Source organism: Solanum dulcamara, chromosome 4 (assembly GCF_947179165.1).
Source record: "Solanum dulcamara chromosome 4, daSolDulc1.2, whole genome shotgun sequence".
Taxonomy (NCBI): Eukaryota; Viridiplantae; Streptophyta; class Magnoliopsida; order Solanales; family Solanaceae; genus Solanum; species Solanum dulcamara.
Genome location: NC_077240.1, coordinates 37,584,696 through 37,602,822, shown reverse-complemented (window position 1 = coordinate 37,602,822; position 18,127 = coordinate 37,584,696). Strand labels below are relative to the sequence as shown.

At 34.5% G+C, this 18,127-nt stretch overlaps 1 protein-coding gene and 1 pseudogene across 1 annotated transcript; both read right to left on the bottom strand.

Moving 5' to 3' along the window:
* Positions 1 to 2,174: 2,174 nt before the first annotated feature.
* Positions 2,175 to 2,275, bottom strand: LOC129888170 (small nucleolar RNA snoR109; annotated as a pseudogene).
* A 214-nt stretch (positions 2,276 to 2,489) lies between these two features.
* Positions 2,490 to 3,777, bottom strand: LOC129884200 (uncharacterized). The gene is made up of 5 exons (XM_055958540.1): positions 3,597 to 3,777; positions 3,115 to 3,208; positions 2,833 to 2,915; positions 2,646 to 2,743; positions 2,490 to 2,558 (listed from the first exon to the last, which is right to left on the bottom strand). Exons 1-5 carry the CDS (start codon positions 3,775 to 3,777, stop codon positions 2,490 to 2,492), a joined length of 525 nt encoding a protein of 174 aa, XP_055814515.1.
* Between the last annotated feature and the right edge of the window lie 14,350 nt (positions 3,778 to 18,127).

Here is an 18,127-nt window from a genome sequence, read left to right as displayed (position 1 = left end):
AAACATGATTTTGTGTAATACACAAAATTAATGCATACATCATCTTTTCCAATACACTAAATCAACCGGTTCATTACTCTCTCTATCACCAAGCTAAAGTTAATAACAAAAATGGACCCATATTTTTACACCTTATCTTATTTAGGCCCTTATTTAATACATATAATAAAAAATCTAAAAGAAATATTTGATGTGGTGGTATATGTTTATTTAAGCTTCAATTTTATTAACGTTTGCTAGATATTAGTCCTTAATTTTTATTTTTTTCGATTTGAATTACATAAAAAGACAAAATAATATCTTCATTTCAGAATATGATTTCTATTATTTCATTCTTATAAAATTATTCAAAAGTAATATTTGTGTTAACCATCACAAATTTAAATATTGTTGGGTGAAAATTTTAAAATTTCATTGTTGAAATTTTTAGAAACTTGAAAACTAACAAATGAATTTTGTGATTTATTGAATTTATGTTTTTAAAATGATTGGAGTTTGTTGAGGATGTCTGTCACGATCCGGAACAACCCTCTAATCGCGATACAGTGCTTAGAGCCACAAGTGACCTCAAACTAACCTCGTGGTCTGGCATGGCATTAAAGGGTCGTTTGGTAGGATGTACTAGGAGAAATAGTTCATGTATTATGTATTGTATCATATAGTTCTATGTAACTAATACATCTATTACTTATACACCCTACATGGTGTTATAGGGTGTATAACTAATTATTTTTATTTGGTGGTATTAGTAATGCATAGAATTTAATACCATGGGATTAAATATGTAAAGACAAAAATACCCCTCAAATCATTTAAATCACTTTTTTTATTTTCTTGATTTTATGTTTCGTATTTGTAGTTTTGTACTAGTAGATTTATTTAAATAAATTAGCTTATAAATTTTATTTATTTGTGGGTTCATATTTACATAATATAAAAAAAGTTGTCATGTCAAATTTTTTTGATAATTAATTTAGTTGAGTTATTTTGTTGATACAAAAGCCTAATTGAGTGATTTTATTGATGCAAAACAAAGTTCAATGACTTTTCTAGATAAATTCTCAAAGTTGAGTGACCTTTTAAGATATTAACTCCATATTAAACTATAACTTGCAATTTTTATGTATAAACGTAGATGATTTATTTGATTTTACCATTATTTACCATCTTTTTGGTTTTAAAAGTAGATGGTCTACCTTTATTAAATTAAAAATTTATGTTTTGTGAGTGATCAATTTTATTAAGATAACAATTATTTACCTCAAATAATTCAAGTAAAAAAATCGCAAACATGGCGACAAAAATTGTTCTTCTCCTAAATAGTTAGAAGGCCACAAAAAAATAATATTGTCCGATAATTATCTACCTTGACTCTATTATATGAAATAGAAAATTTCATAATAAATCAAGGGTATAATTGGAAAGAAGCTTTTTTATAGAGTTTTAAATTGTCATGACCCAAGCTAGGCTATAGGCAGGACATGGCGATCGGAATCTCGAGGGCCTCCATCAAGCCTCTTAGCATACATCGCATTCATAAGATAAGTAAAACATTAATAAAAGCGTAAGCGGAAGAGTCTCAAATGAAAACTTCAAATAGAAAAAAGAACTCAAAGCAACATGTCCAAACAATCAGAATTGCAACTGGTGATAGTCTAAAGCATGCCTCTACTTTAGTCTAGATGGGGGCATAAGACATGTTCCCAGAATACCCAATAAAAGAAGAAAATGTTACAGCAAAGAATATAAAACTCTTGTTGGTTACGCCCTCGAGACATGAGGACTCACCAATCAAGTGATAGTAACAAGCAACTCTAGCCACGAGTGGGAGAAGCGTAATTATCAGACCCTATATTATGATACAATTAATGTAGGTAAAAGTATGCGTTAGTACATGAAATACAATAAGTATGTGAGACATATGCATGAACAATGATAATAGGACATAAGTAGGGGTGCTTATTGGGCGGATCGGACGGATTATTATGCTTAACGGTTTGACTTAACGGTTATCGGCTTTTAAAAGTACTAATCCGCTAGCCAACCTATAAGATATAAGTTGGTTCGGTATCGGATTAGTAATTATCGAACGGTTATCGGGCAGTGTATCGATGGTATGGTAACATGTACAATTTCTGCTATTTACTTCAATTCCCCTTCTTAACAGGCATGCACAATGTAAGAAGTTACGTAAGCAGATATGTCATATGTGAACAGATTAACAACAACCCGCCAATTAAACTTCACACTTTCACAGTATATTCATATATAGCTAGTTAGCTATAGGCCTACAACCACCATGACAGTCAAGAAGAGTACACAGTACACACAACTTAACACTACACTGAGCTTTGAAGATTAAAGAAAACAAATTGCATAAACAAGAAAATTTCCATATTGCGTCCACAGCTTTCTGGTTGTCTTTCTTTTCTTGTGGAAGAACATTCTTCTTCAGTTCTCCTGCATTCAACAAATGAATATAAATCATATTAAATCAAACAATTCTCAAATGTCAATGATACTGGCTCATTCATATTTATAACTGTGGCTTCTTCAGGCTGCCATTTTGAAACAAATAAGTCATACATCAACTTATAGCAAGAATCAAACAAGAAAACTAAATGCGATAAGCAAAAATAATCTACCTTGTAAACAATTGTATTTTTCTTGCAAACAATATTAGCAGTACCAATGTCACCTCTGATTGAGAATTTTACACCTTCATTTGTCACCAAAATAACAACTGCAACAATCAGTTGAAACAAAAGTTAATGTTTAGTTGACATTATACAACTTACTAAAGCCACAGTTATCATGAGAGGCAAATTACACCTGTATCTCCAATGCTGCTAAGGTCTTTGTAAATTCTACCAAACTCAGCCGAAGGCATTCTAACAATAGCATAATAACAGAAACTGAATCCAAAACATAAAATCAGCTTAACACATAACTCAGTCTCAATTTCTTGAATCAACACCATTATACCAATTTCAAGCAACATCAAACTAGTTTAAATTATTTCAAGCCACCATGGCAGTCAAGAAGAGTACACAGTACACACAACTTAATACTACACTGAGCTTTGAAGATTAAAAAAAAACAAATTGCATAAACAACAAATTGCATAAATAAGAAAATTCCCATATTGCGTCCACAACTTTCTGCTCGTCTTTCTTTTCTTGTGAAAGCACATTCTTCTCCAGTTCTCCTGCATTCAACAAATGATTACAAATCATATTAAATCAAACAATTCTCAAATGTCTACTACTACTTCAAATTAGATAACACAATGCTGAAGAATTTCAACATTATATGTTAAACAAAGAGAGTACTCACTAAGTCACTATTACAAAGCAGTAACAAGTGTATTAGTTCCCACCAATATATATTTATATGTCAACTACAGTAGGCGTAGGATCTTTTCCAGTGCTGGCTAAATCTGAAGAGAAAATTATCATAATAAGTCATGTAATAAGTATAAACCATTTACAACAATAATATACAAAAAATATAATAAAAAGTATCATTATATTGTTCAAGCTGCTCGAGATTATCAAGATCATCCTCAACGCTAACAGATTGTTTTAATTTTTCACTTCGAAACCAATCTTGAAGACACACTAGAGCTTGCACTAAATTAGGAGTCAATGAACTCCTAAATGAATCAAGAAGACATCCTCCCGTATTAAATGCAGATTCAGATGCTATACTTGAAACTGGTACAGCTAATGTATCACGAGCCATCTCAACAAGAATAGGAAATCTAGCTGAGTTCATTTTCCACTAGTTTAGGATGTTAAATTCTTTACTATCATCCTCGGTTTCTTCACCAAAATATTTATCTAACTCCATTCTAGCATCCACACCTCCATTCACTGTTTTATAGTTCTTTAGATCTTTCATAAGTGATTCTAAAAGTCTTGTACTTTGGGTACTTACTTGACTGCTAAAAAGCTGAGAAGTAGAAGTGTCCAGTGAAGAGAAAGGTGAAGATGGAGCAAGAACAGTTCCTTTTGAGTTGGATTTTACATACTCGCTAAATAATGAAGTTATGTAATTCTTTATTTCTGCTTGTATAGATGGCCCTTTTTCCCCAAACATCTTTACAAGTGCATACCTAACTGATTCAAGCTTGTAACAAGGATTCAAAATACACGAAATAAAAATTATCTTATTCATTTTTGCTGGATCTCCCCAATACTTATTAAATTTTTCTTGCATCTTTTTTGCCATATCGCTTAAACTAGTGTCTTCGCTTGCCATCAAATGATTCAAATAAACAGCAACCGCATAAATTTCAAGAAAATGAATATTTGACGTAACATAACGTGATCCCGATATTTTTAAAGTAAGAAGATAAAATATCTCAAGAAATCTCATAATTCTTTTCACATGGACCCAATCACTACTCAAAAGTTCACCGGCAGTGATTTCAATTTCAACATAAGAATTTTCAAGATAATGTCTCAAGCCAATTTCATGGAAAGCATAATTTGAAAATGCATTCTCAAATTCAACAGCCCTACTCAACATCAGATAGGTGAAATTCCACCTAGTTGGAACGTCTAAGCATAAAGATTTTTTGCAACTGAGTTGTTCATCGTCACAACTTTCTTGAAATGCTTTCAACCTCGCAGGAGACTGCCTAACATATCTAACTGCATGTCTAACACGTTCAATAGACAAAGAACATTCTTTTAAACTATCCTAGACAACAAGATTCATTACATGAGCCATACACCTCACGTGAAGGTGATTACCGTTCATCAAATTAGTTCTCATTTTTATTAATTGCTTAGACAATTCTTTTACTGTCACATCATTTGAGCTTACATTATCAACTGTGACAGTAAAGATCTTATTTATCCCCCACTCACGTAAGCACCTATTAATACCATTTGCCATATCTTCACCCTTATGGCTAATAATAGGACAAAAATTAAGTATTTTCTTGCGCATGTTCCAATCACTATCGATCCAGTGGGCAGCAATAGACATGTAATTGATTCTTTGTATAAAAGTCCATGTGTCAGTAGTAATACAAATTCTCTGTTTTGTTTCTATAAAATACCTCCTCAATTTTTGTTTTTCTTCATTAAACAGATTAAAATAGTCCCTAGTTACAGTACTACGGGAAGGGATCCAAAAATGAGGTTGAGCCATTTTCATAAATTCTTTAAAACCTTATTTTTATACAAAGATAAAAGAAAGCTCATCAACTATTACCATACGACATAAAACCTTCCTACACTCTTCTTGGTCAAATTTCCAAGAGACAACAACTACATCACCTTGACTACCCTTCAGAATAGATTTAAAGCCTATGGTTGATTGTTTTTTATCAACAAGAGGAGTAGAAAGTTTAGGACATGTCAATAAATGACCAAGAAGAGTCGACGTACCATCTCTTGACTTAAAATAGTGCAACTTATAGCAATGGCTATACTTTGCTTTCGTACCTTCGAAAGTTTCAACTTCTGTAAAATGATCCCAAGCAGCAGACCTTTTTCTCCTTCTTTTAGCACTAGTTGATAGAGGTATCTCAGCATGACTTGCTGCATTTGAAGCCTCACTTTCGCCTATCACCTTATCACTTTGTTTAGCCATGCTAGAAGTTTAAGACTTTGCTTCGCTATATTTCAATCAACAACCCAAAAAAGAGCTATGATATGGATAATCAAGTTTATACTAGTAATTTAATAAAGTCAAAATTAGTGAAGCACATACCAAAATTAACAGAAATAATCAAAGTAGATTCGAAACCGATTTAGATATAAAGTGAGGATTTAGAACATTAACATAAAGAATTAGTGAACCAAAGATCTGAAACCTCAAAGAAATTCATGCTTTAGCCAAAATTCACAACAAGAGTAAATATACCCACCTTTTCATGTCAAGATTTTGAACTGTTGTTATCCCTTCTCTCCCTTTGTAGTGTTCATACCCAGCTTTTGGAAAGAGAATAGCGGCGAAGGTTCGGCAGCCTAAGGGAAAGAAGGGGAGGTCTGGTGGCGAAGAAGACAAGGCGGCGCAAGAGAGAATGAGAGATGAGAGTCTGAGACAGAGGCAACAAGTATAGCCAAGTGCCCAAATGTCAAATAGAAGTATAGAACTCTGTAGTCTGTAGAAGACTAGAAGTAGGGCTGTTACTTTAAATAGGCTTGGCCTGTTTAATTAAATGGGTTTGGCCTATTTAATTAAATGGGCTTGGCTTGTTTAATTAAATAGGTTTGGCCTGTTTAATTAATTGGGCTTGTCTTGTTGAGGTTTATTTTAAGTTTACAAATTATAATTATTAATATTATACATATTTTATATGTTTAGGGATAAAATATATTAAAATATAATAAATTCTTAAAGGATTAATGGTTACCCAATAACAAAATTGAGTAATCCATTCCCCACACCGATAAGCCATTAATTATAAAATTTAAATCCATTTTCCACCCACTAATTTGATAACCCAATACCAATAAGCCAATAAGCCAATTTTGCGGTTGGGTTATCGATAGCGGTCGATTTTGAACAGCCCTAGACATAAGCAATATGAACATGGAATGCATGACCAATATCTTTAAAACATAAGTAAAACTTGAAAACATTTAAATAACGTCATAATCATATGGTCAATGCATCATAAAGTGAACATAAGAACTTATACAATAACATAAATCTTTTATGTGGGATAGGACCTTAACCAACACTTAAGACAATGCAAGCTATAACATGGAATCAGATATAACTCCCACATTGAGAAAAGAGAGGCTACTTGTCAAAGTAGAATCCGTGAGAACATCTTAACATCATGAGATATATGTGAATGCACTAGCTACCATAAGGCAAACCCACGCGGACAATAGTTAAGGACTAAAGGTTGCTACTAGGATTTTCTTGGAAACTATTTTGGCTTTCAGACCAAATCCCGCCTTAAATTCCTCTCGGTACTTAGTCATTATCCCAATGGAATACATTGAAAAATATAGTCATTAACATCATCATGAAAATAGTCATAAGAGTAGATCATAAACCTAGTTGATTCATATAAGAATGAGAAAGCCTTTCAATCCTTATGAATCTGTGATTAGGTGAGAAAAACCTTTCACCTCTTTAACATAATGTGTGAGAATTTCCTTTCAAACCATAAATACATCGTTGAAACGTCTTTAAAATCATAATTCATCATTGTCATAGCTTTTTCATAAAATATGTCATTAATTCATGATCATAATTTCATAGGTTCATACTTAAAATAACATAGTGCATGGGTCCATGAAAATCAACTTGAAGTCATGCAATTTAACTTAAATCATGCATAATTAACTCAATGATAATGAAAGAAACTATAATTGAATTGACCCAATGCAATTTCATAACAATTAGGGCTTTAGGAATAGAATTTATAAAGAAGAATTTAGAGAAAACCTTGGGATTCCATGGATGGAAGGATTCATGGAAGAATTCTCACATACCTTGATTAACAAAGCTCAAAAATCTGAAAAATGAGACTTGAACCCTTGGTAATCCTTTAACCTAGCTTGACTTGAGAATTGACCTTTAGGAGATTATTATAGAGAGATTATTGTTGTAATTGAGGATAGGAGAGTGAATGGGGGGAATTCAAAGGGTTTAGTTAGTTATAGTCTTTAGGAATAGGCTTAAAATGACGTATTCTAGGAATTAAATGATTCAGAACAGACAAAAATACCCTTCATTAAAATGGAGGGAGGGCAGTTGGGCGAGACCGATCGTCCTCGCCAACCCATTCGGCAAATCGCCAACCTCTTTGCTACCTTTCTAATCTTCCTAAGTTTAGAGGGAAAAACCTCAGATGATTTTGGCAAGCTTGACCCTACTCGCCTACTAGATCGACGAGTTACTGATCTAGCCACCCCTCACCTAATCCTTCCTCAACCCTGCCAACTTCTTTGAACTTTTAGGCGAGATAGGCTTGCTCGCCCATCCGATTTGGCAAGTCACCAAAACCATCCTTTTCTCGCCCAACTATCCTAACCACTAAACCTCTTTTCCATACTGATTTGGCGAGCTCGTGGGGTGATGGGTGAGTTGCCCAACCCTTTTGGTGAGCTGCCAAGTTCCACCGGGCGAGCACCAGTCCAAATTTTTACTGTTTTTCCTTTTTAACTCTAAAGTTTGAATTCTCAACTTTCGGGACCTCACATAAATCAAACAGAAGATTAGGTGGGAAGCAATGAACCAAACACTTGATAAAAATAATCCCTTCATTACTAATTCTTACATCACTAATCCTTGTGATATTAATCTTTATACAAAAAAAATCGAAGATAAACATGAAATAGCAATAGAAGATAACTGAATGAGGAATTAAACTGAAATAGTCTATTATATTAAAATATAAGATAGAAAAAATCTGATCAAACACATAAAAGTTGTTTGTCACGCCCCTAGTCTATACCCTGAGAGTGGTCGGTACTCAGAAACCATTGTTGGTTCCTAAGCGAACCCTTGGCATGTCTAACTCACTAAGCGGAAGACTTTAACTCATAAAAATAGAATCATAATAGGTGTGCAAATTTATAAAATGCACTTTTCAAAATAAAGTTTCAAAACATACTTTAAATATAGTAAATCTCAATGTTTTTAAAGCATGAACTCATAGAACTAAACTGAATAAACTCAAGCATTGTCTGACTAGTCAACAAAGCCTATAACTCTGACTCTAAAATACGTACTGGAACAGCCTCGTGACTACCACATGCATAATACTAATATTGAAATAAAGAATGGAAATAAAGACTCTAGAGAGTCTCTGAATGCAAAAAGGTCTCACCAAAAGTTGGATGGAGATTGATCTCAATGAAGCGCCTATTGATGATGTCTAATACATGTGTTTGCATAATAAAAAAATGCAACATCGAATGACGTCAGTACATGAAATATATGGCATGTAATATGGCAGGAAGAAAACAAATAATTGAATCGAAGACTGAAATAACTCATATGCAAAAGACTACTATTATATAGTAACAATCAGTTTAACTTACTCAAATAAAACATGCAATAAAAGCAACTTAAAATAATAATACTTTACTTTTGGGGGAGTTTCTCTAACCGACAACCATCACTATGAGCTTCATGATGATACGTCTTGCCCAAGTTGCAAGAGTCATCTCATACCTTGACAAGGTATGGGATAAACTTTAACATATGGATCCACCTTATGAGCTTTCTTAGAGGCAATGAGAAGTTGCTCGACTTTCAATACGATAGTATCTTACACTGGCCATGTAGTTTATAGAACTAGAGTGATTTGACTTTTGTCCAACTCGATGCTCAATACCACTCCCGAAACATGAAATGATATCACTGATTCACAATTCAAGTACTAAATTATGCTCAAAACTTCTTATATCAATTCTAAACTTAAATCAATGCACAAAATATAACCAATGAGAATATACTCGACCAGGGTTCGTGTGAATATAGGCATGAATAAAACTCAAGAACTCGAATTATAGAAATCATCACAATTTACTCATTACTCATATATATAAAGAACTCAATGATCATTTTATATAGATAACTGTAACGATCTATTTTTGTCATTAGGGATAGGTCAATGGAAAAGAATTTTGGGTCGGAAAATTTTGGCTGATAACTTCAAAAAATTTGAGTCTAGTGCAGACTTAGACGAATTTTGAGTCAGGTAAAGTCTAGGGTGACACGTGAATAATGGAAGGTCAAATTTATAATTTGATTGGAAAGGATGGTAGCCAAGATGATATGGAGCATTTATAGCTTCGTGTAATCGCATTCGGGTGAGTAAAACTCCCGACATCAAAGTTGGCATGAAGGGTATATTTTAAAGGTCTTTGAAAGGGGGTGTGTGGTGAAATGGAGGCTTGGAGCACAAACTCCGAGCCCACGGTTATAGTATTTCCCGCCAGAGTGGGATTATATTTGCTAGAGTGGGACAGTCGCGACTTAAGTCATGAAAAAGAACAAAAATGGTCTTTTCCAACAATAAGTTTCTAAAAACCCAAGAGGCGACCTTGGGGAATTTCCATTGATTTTCCATAGATTTCTACACTTAAGGTAAGGTTTTTACTCCCTAGATTCATACTTTAATTCTTAGAAATTAGAAGTATGGGTGATAATCATTAAGTGAGGGTTTGAACTGAAAATCTATGGTGGAAAATAGCCTAGGGTAAGGTTAGGATCATGGGTTTGGCCTAGGAAGTGAAATTGTGTTATATTTCCTGATAGTTAGGCCATTATAATAACCTTTGATATTAATTTAATATTTTTTAAACCAAGAACTAGAAGAACGAATTTGGAAAGGGAAGGCTCTTGCATTGTAAGGTTGTGAAATCTTGAATTTGAGGTAGGTGATGGTCTAATTTCACATATGTGTTTCACATACTTGTTAAATTGATTCATGATATGCATGTGTGTATATGAATAGGGGAACATGCTAGAATATGTGTGAAATGATCACTTGCTGTGATAAACCTGTTCTTGGTGGTATATTAATTTGTAAGCATTGAATGTCGTTGTGATTGTGATATCTTGGGATCAGGTATCACGTTTTAACACATAATTTGGATTGGGTTTCATATTCCGACACATACTTGGATCGGGTGTCACATTCTGACATAAAGTTGATTATTTGTAGGTCCCTTGAGAGGACCCTTACGTGAATTATAACATGTGGAAGACATTGAGTTGTGATATTGAGCTGTTGTTGACTTATCCTATATATGTATATGCCTATTACATTGGATTTACTTGTCTATAATCTGCTTACTGGCTAACCGCATGATCCTATCAGTACACTATTGTCTTTTGTGTACTAATACTATACTTGCTCTATCTTTTTGTTGAGTACAGGACATATTCAGCCGATTGCGAAGAGACCTCGTCTAGAGGAGTGATCGTGTCTTCGAGTTCAAGGGTTAGTTTTTCCTTCAGGCTGTCGTGGACTCTATCGTTATTCTAGTCCTTTTCTTTTCCAAGACTTAGGTGTTTAGACAAGGTTTCTATTTATTACTAGTTTCTATTTGGAGTTGTACTCCTGGTCTAGACTTATTAGTTAGAGTTTTGGTACGATGACTTTCAGTTCCTATGATGTGTTTACTTTCGTATTTCATTGTTATTAACATGGTTGATTGAGTGTATGGGAACTCAGTATTAATTTTGGTTTATTCCTGCTTTCGCAAGTCTTTAACTGTTATCTCCTAAAGTTTGATAAGTTGGGTTGTAGAAATAGTTCTCCCACTGGAATAAGTATTGTGGGTGTCAGTCATGGCGGGTTGGGGTTGTGACAATAACTTAAAATTCACTTTATCGGAATTAAAACTCAAACTCAAGATTCAACTTGTCTGTATGAAGATGTAGGGCATGGAAACCAATTTAGTCCAACGTATTGATAGTCTTATATACCTGAAACAAAGATTATCTAAGCGAAGTTCAAAGACCTTGCTTGAAACTCTTGTACATTAACTCTTCTCCTTCTCTCCAATTCTTGGTCTAAAAATATTTCAAGTGTTAATGAGAGAAAAACCTCATTGGGTACTGATAAGGGACTAAATTTAGTTCCAAAATGGCTTGGGTTTTGTTTGGGAAAGATGGAGAAAAGACAAGAATTCCCCTCATTAAAAAGGGTGGTGGTCGTCTAAGGCCCTTCCTACGGACTGTGGGAATTCCTACAGACCGTAGGGTCCCTTTCGTTGGATACTTATTCTTTATAGTAACCTTGTTCAAGGAACTATCTTTCTTTCGCACAAATAGGATAGTAGCACCCCAGGATGAGACACTCGGCCTAAGGAACCTCTTATCTAAAAGATCTTGCAACTGCTTTTTTAACTCGTTTGGAGCCATTCTATATGGCAAAATAAAAATAGACTGAGTATCGGAAAGAACATCTATTCCAAAGTCTATCTCCTTATCAGGAGGGACTCCACATAAATCTTCATGAAAGTCATTTAGAAAAGGAACTGACTGAAGGGATGGTATCTCCAAATTATCATCTGTAACTCGAATAATGTGGTAGATATAGCCCTTAAAGACTAACTTTCTGGCCTTAAGGTATGAAATGAATTGACCCCTAGGCAAAGCTGGATTACCCTTCCACTCAATTACTAGCTCATTATGAAATTGAAACTTGACTACTCGGGCTCTACAATCAACTGAGGCATAAGAGGCATGAAGACAATCCATACCTAGAATGACATCAAAATCTACCATGTCTAACTTAACTAAGTCTGCTGTGATGTCTCTATGGTAGATGGAAACTGTGTAATTTCTATGGACTCTTTCAGCTAGAACAGAGTGACCAACAGGAGTAAAAATATGAAATGGCTCTAAAAGATGTTTGGGGTGAATCCCAAACTTCACAGCTATATATGGAGTCACAAAGGACAAAGTGGCACCCGTATTAAGTAACATAAACATCAATTGAAAGGACTTGAGCATACCAGTAATGACATCTAGTGAGTTCTCTTGATCTTGGCGATTAGCCATGGTGTACAGGTGGTTTGGAACTCCACCCATCCTAGAAGTGGCACCTCTTTAGGCCACTCTACCTGATGGTGCTGATGATGATGATTAGGCTTTATTCCTAATTACTCTATTTTTCTATTGGGCAGTTCTTCAAAAAGTGACTTGTCTGTCCACATTTATAGTAACCATTTGAACAAATAAGGTACTTCCTCGAATGGGGCCTACCGCACTTACCATACTGCAAATTTCGGGAAAAACCTTAAGCTACGCTACCTTGGGATTGAGAGCCTTGAGCTTTAAAATTATGAGGCCTTTGATCATTTTTGTTTCTAGGTGCAGGCACACTGGCTGACGATGGTGCAGGTCCAGATGACCTTAGCTGAAAAGATGGATAATTTCCATTTTTGATCCCTTGCTTGTCGGAATCATAGGTAGATGTCTTAGTCCTTTTATCGCAAAACTCTTCTCTATCCTTCAACTTATCTTCCTCAACTTGTTGCATATGAATCATCAATCTAGTATGTCCATATCCCCAATCAACATAGTTGTCTTACCCTTTTTACTCGACAAATGAGAAAATCTCGATACTAACAAGCTCATTCTTCTCCTCAAATCAACTACCATTTACGGAGCATAGCGAGATAATTGATAAACTTAATGTTGTATTTGTGCACACTAATTGAATCCTATTTTAGGTTAAGAAACTACCTTACCTTGGCTTCTCTTAGTTCTCAAAGAAAGAAACGTCCCAAGAATGCCACTTCAAACACATCCTAGCTTAAGAGTGGTGCCTCCTCTCCCCTTGTCTTCTTTCATTGAACAAACCACACTCTTGCAAAACCATTGAGTTGATATGTATCCAACTCAACACGCTCTGCATCAGTGATGTGCATAACCTAAAACACCTTTTACAGCTCATACATAAAGTTCTCTGGATCCTCATTGAGTGTAGATCCAGCAAACCCTGGTGGATTCATTCTCAAATACTCACGAACTCTGGAATTATTTAGAGCATACAGTTGGCATGCTCCCTGTCGGTCAACCTGTGTTGTTATAGCTTGAGCCAAATCTGGATGGCATTGTGAAATTCAACATTTGTAAACTCAGCCTATAGTGGTTGTTCCACGTGCACAAATAGACCTCTTGGTCCTTCAGGAACTTAGGGCTCTTGTTGGTTTATGTTCTGTCTGACGGGACATCTAACTTCTCTTTTTGGAGGCATGATCTGTAAAACACGAATGCATAAATATAGAAAGAGATTTCATAGAGTTAAACCCTATAGCATGACTGGAGTATGAAAGAAGTGAAACAATTCCTAAAGTCTTGTAGCCTTCCTAATATAGATGTGGCGCACTTCACACAGATAAGAAGGACTCTATTAGCATCGTCTTCATAGACATTCTAGAACTCTTAAATTCTGTACTTTGATACCAAGTTTGTTATGCCCCGATTTTATACACTAGGCATGACAGGCACTCAAAAACCACTGTTGGTTCCTAAGAGAACCCTTGACCTGGCTAACTTACTAAGCGAAAAACTTTAACTCATAAAAATAGAACTCATAATAGGTATGCAAATTTATAAAATGCACTTCTCAAAATAAAGTTTCAAAACATACTCTAAATATAGTAAATCTCAATGTTTTTATAGCATAAAATCATAGAATAAAATGGAATAAACTCAAGCACTGTCTGACTAGTCTACGAAGCCTCTAACTCTGACTTTGAATAGATAGTGGGACAGGCCCATGACTAGTTCAAAGTATAATAGTAATACTAAAATAAATGATGGAAATAAAGACTCCAAAGCGCCTCTGAATGCAACGAGGTCTCACCAAAAGCTGGATAGAGAATGATCTCAATGATGTGCCTGTTGATAATCTCTAACACCTGTGTCTGTGTCATAAAAGGATGCAATATCAAATGACGTCAGTACATGGAATGTACCATATGTAATATGGCAGGAAGAAAACAAGTAGCTAGACTGAAGACTGAAGTAACTCATATGCAATAGACTACTATTATATATAAAAATCAGTTTAACTTACACAAATAAAACATGTAATAAAAGCAACTTAAAATATAATACTTTACTTTCTTGGAGAGTTTCTCTAACCGACAACTATCACTATGAGTTTTGCGATGATACGTTTTTCCTACATTGCCAGAGCTATCCCATACCTTGTCAGGATATGGGACAAATTTTAACTTATGGATCCATCTTATGAGTCTTCTCAGAGGCAATGAAGAGTCACTAGACTTTTTATACGATCCTATCCTACGTTGTCTACGTAATTTATGAAACTAGAGTGATTTGACTCTCATCCAACTCAATGCTTAATACTACTTCCAAAATATGAAATGATATGGTCATACTAAACTGCGAGTAAGAACTCAAAATACTTCTTTTGGATTTCTTATAACCTTAGCTCATACTAAACTTCTTTCTCAGGTAATGTTCAAAATACTATTTATGCTCAATATTTTAACTCACTTAGACTTGATTAAATACATGTTAAAATCAGTGAAATAAGAACATTTACAACTCAAGTTCTAAATTATGCTCAAAACTTCTTATATCAATTAGGATGTGAAAGATACCATTCTTTATAATCAAATCAATGCATAAAATATAACCAATGAGAATATACTCAACTAGGGTTCATGTGAATGTAAGCACGAACAAAACTCAAGTACTCAAATTATAGAAATCATCCTAATTTACTCATTACTCATATATATAAAGAACTTAGTGAGAAATTTATATAGATTACTCAAAATTTACTTTATCAGAATTAAAACTTGAACTCAAGACTCAACTTGTCTGTATAAAGATGTAGAGCATGGAGACCAATTTAGTCCAACGTTATGATAGCCTAATAGACTTGGAACGAAGATTATCTGCTAAATTCAAATACCTTGCTTGAAACTCTTATACCCTAGCTCTTCTCCTTCTCTCTAATTCTTGGTCTAAAAAACATTCTTAGTGTTAATGAGAGAAAAAACCTATTGGGTACTAATAAGGGACTAAATTTAGTCCTGAAATGACTTGGGTTTAGTTTTGAAAAGATGGACAAAAGACAAGAATTTCCCTCATTAAAACGTGCGGTAGCCGTCTACGCCCTTCCTACGGACCATAGGGTCCCTTTCGTAGGAACTGGGTCTAAATTTGGGCCCTATTGGAATTTTGACAAGTGGGTCTATGACCAACTTCTACAGGCCGTAGACCGTTATGTAGGTCGTAGGGGACTGCTCGTGGTCTTCTACTAGGAATTAGGCTTGGGGTCTACGGACCTCCTTCTACGGCTCATACCTACTTCTATAGATCGTAAGACCTACTCGTGAAATCTTGTGCACATTCCAGTAGCTACTGAAATGTGACACTAAAGTCCAAGATCAATTCCTACGAGTCATAGGACATGTTACAGCTTGTAACTATGATTCGCAAGAATAGACTTTTTATTCTAAAATTTGGCTAAGTGTTGGGGGACTCTATGAGTCCCACCTACGACTCGTAGAAAAACCTACGGGCCGTAGGTCCCATGCCTGGGCCACTGGTCAGCTTTTTTTCTCAATTTTTTTCTAGGTTCTCAGAATTAATCTAAGTTAGAATAATACGAGGTGTTACATTGATACTAAGTCTAACTCTCTGAAAAGAATCTACTGATATGAGTTGTTAGGACAAGCCCCTAACTAAATTCAATTGTCTAAAACTGAAATAAAAATACTTAATAAAATTATAAGATCGTCCTCGAAAGATGAGGACTCACCCAAATATTCTATTGAGTTGGATGGAGATCATACTAACCGCTAGTTGGATACGGAGAGTTAGAACCTATATTATAAAACAATATAGGCAAAAATTATACGGTCAATATTTTAAATATACTGAGTATGAAGGATATGCAAAATATTCATGATAATTTAACTTGCTGAAATGTAAGAAAATAATTGATGCAATGACCAAGTAAATAACATGAATATTGAATAAGTTGTACTGAAATACTTAAATACTTTGTCATGCAATAATTGAAAATACTAACTGTGGGAGATACTAAAATCGACATATATACATGTGATCTACTACATGGACTTTGATGTATAATACTAATCAAAAGGGTCCAATACACTTGTCATGGTATAAAGGCTAATATGAGATAACGTGGATCCGCTAAGCTAATGTTTATAAAGACTAAAGAGTCGGCCTCAAGCCCCCATCTGATGGAAAGTCCTTTAAATCCTATAGTGACACGTACTTCTAAAACTTAGAGATTGCTACTAAAGGTTCACGAACACTAATCAGAGTCCTTCATCCCTAATTCGCTCGGTGCTAAATATAACTCACATGAAAGACATGCAATTAAACTGGAAAGAGTAAAAATCTAGTAATATTGAATGATACAGATTACTGATAAATATAGAGTAACTCATAATTGATGATCACTGCAATTATATTGAAAGATACTCTATCTGAAAGCATCATAAATCATAAAAAGCTGATAATTTGAAAACATGCATCTGAGAGAACATCATTCTGAGTCATGAAAATACTTATATACTATGGGTTCATGAAAATACTATCATAAATCATGGAATCATTAGTAAAACATGCAATTAAGGACTAATCTTGAAGAAAAATAGAATTGCAACAAGAACCGTGAAAATCATAGAAACTATAGGTTTGGAAATTTCATAAAGCTTGCAAATTTGAGCTTTCTTTGGGACTCGATGGGTGAGAGGATATCTAGTGATAAAATCTCACATACCTAGAATCAAGAACCTTAGATTGAATTCCTTGAATCGAGACTTGAAGCTTGGAACCCTAATACTTGCTTGAGAGGAAACTTGAAAGAGAAAAAACTTGATTTGGGGTGTTATGCGTGTGAGGGAGGGTTTAGACTGATAAGAATCCCTTAATCCCACTTAAAATAAGCCAAAATGACATAGTGTAGAAATTAAAAGAGTGGAAAAATACCAAAACGACCCTGATTAAAACAATCTAAAGGCATCTACGAGGGCCATCTATGGACCATATATCTATGTCCGTAGAAATCAGAGAAACTTTTTGAATTTTTGAGGTTTGGTTTACAAGACCTATTTATGGTCTGTAATGTACTGACGATCCGTAGAATAAGCTAAAATAAAGTCTTTGAAGATTGATATATTAGATTCATCTGCATCCGTATATCAATCTATGATTCATAAAAAGATGCTCATAGAGATTAGAAAAGTTCTGAGTTTCATGATTTGGAACTGCAAAACAATCTACAACACGTAAAAGAGTCTAAGATTCGTAGGCCTAGTCCGTCCTGTTCAAATGAAAGTTCAACTCTCTTAAGTTGATCTACAAATTGAATCTACGAGCCATAAATCCATTTAAGATCCGTAAACTTGACTCGTAAATCCTACGCCAAAATTTTATGTTTTTCTGAAGTCCCATTTGCGAATTCCATCAACAATACGTGGTACGTAGTTCCTTTTACGGTCTGTAGATGGTGTTCGTAAAATACAAAAATCTACAAATTTGAATTTTTTTTGGACTTTCAAGGTCTAATATGAACTTAGGAACTTTTGGGTGTTACAATGTTATTTTGAAATTGTGATTATTAAAACTATTTGATGAAGATTTGAGTGATCTGATAATTTTT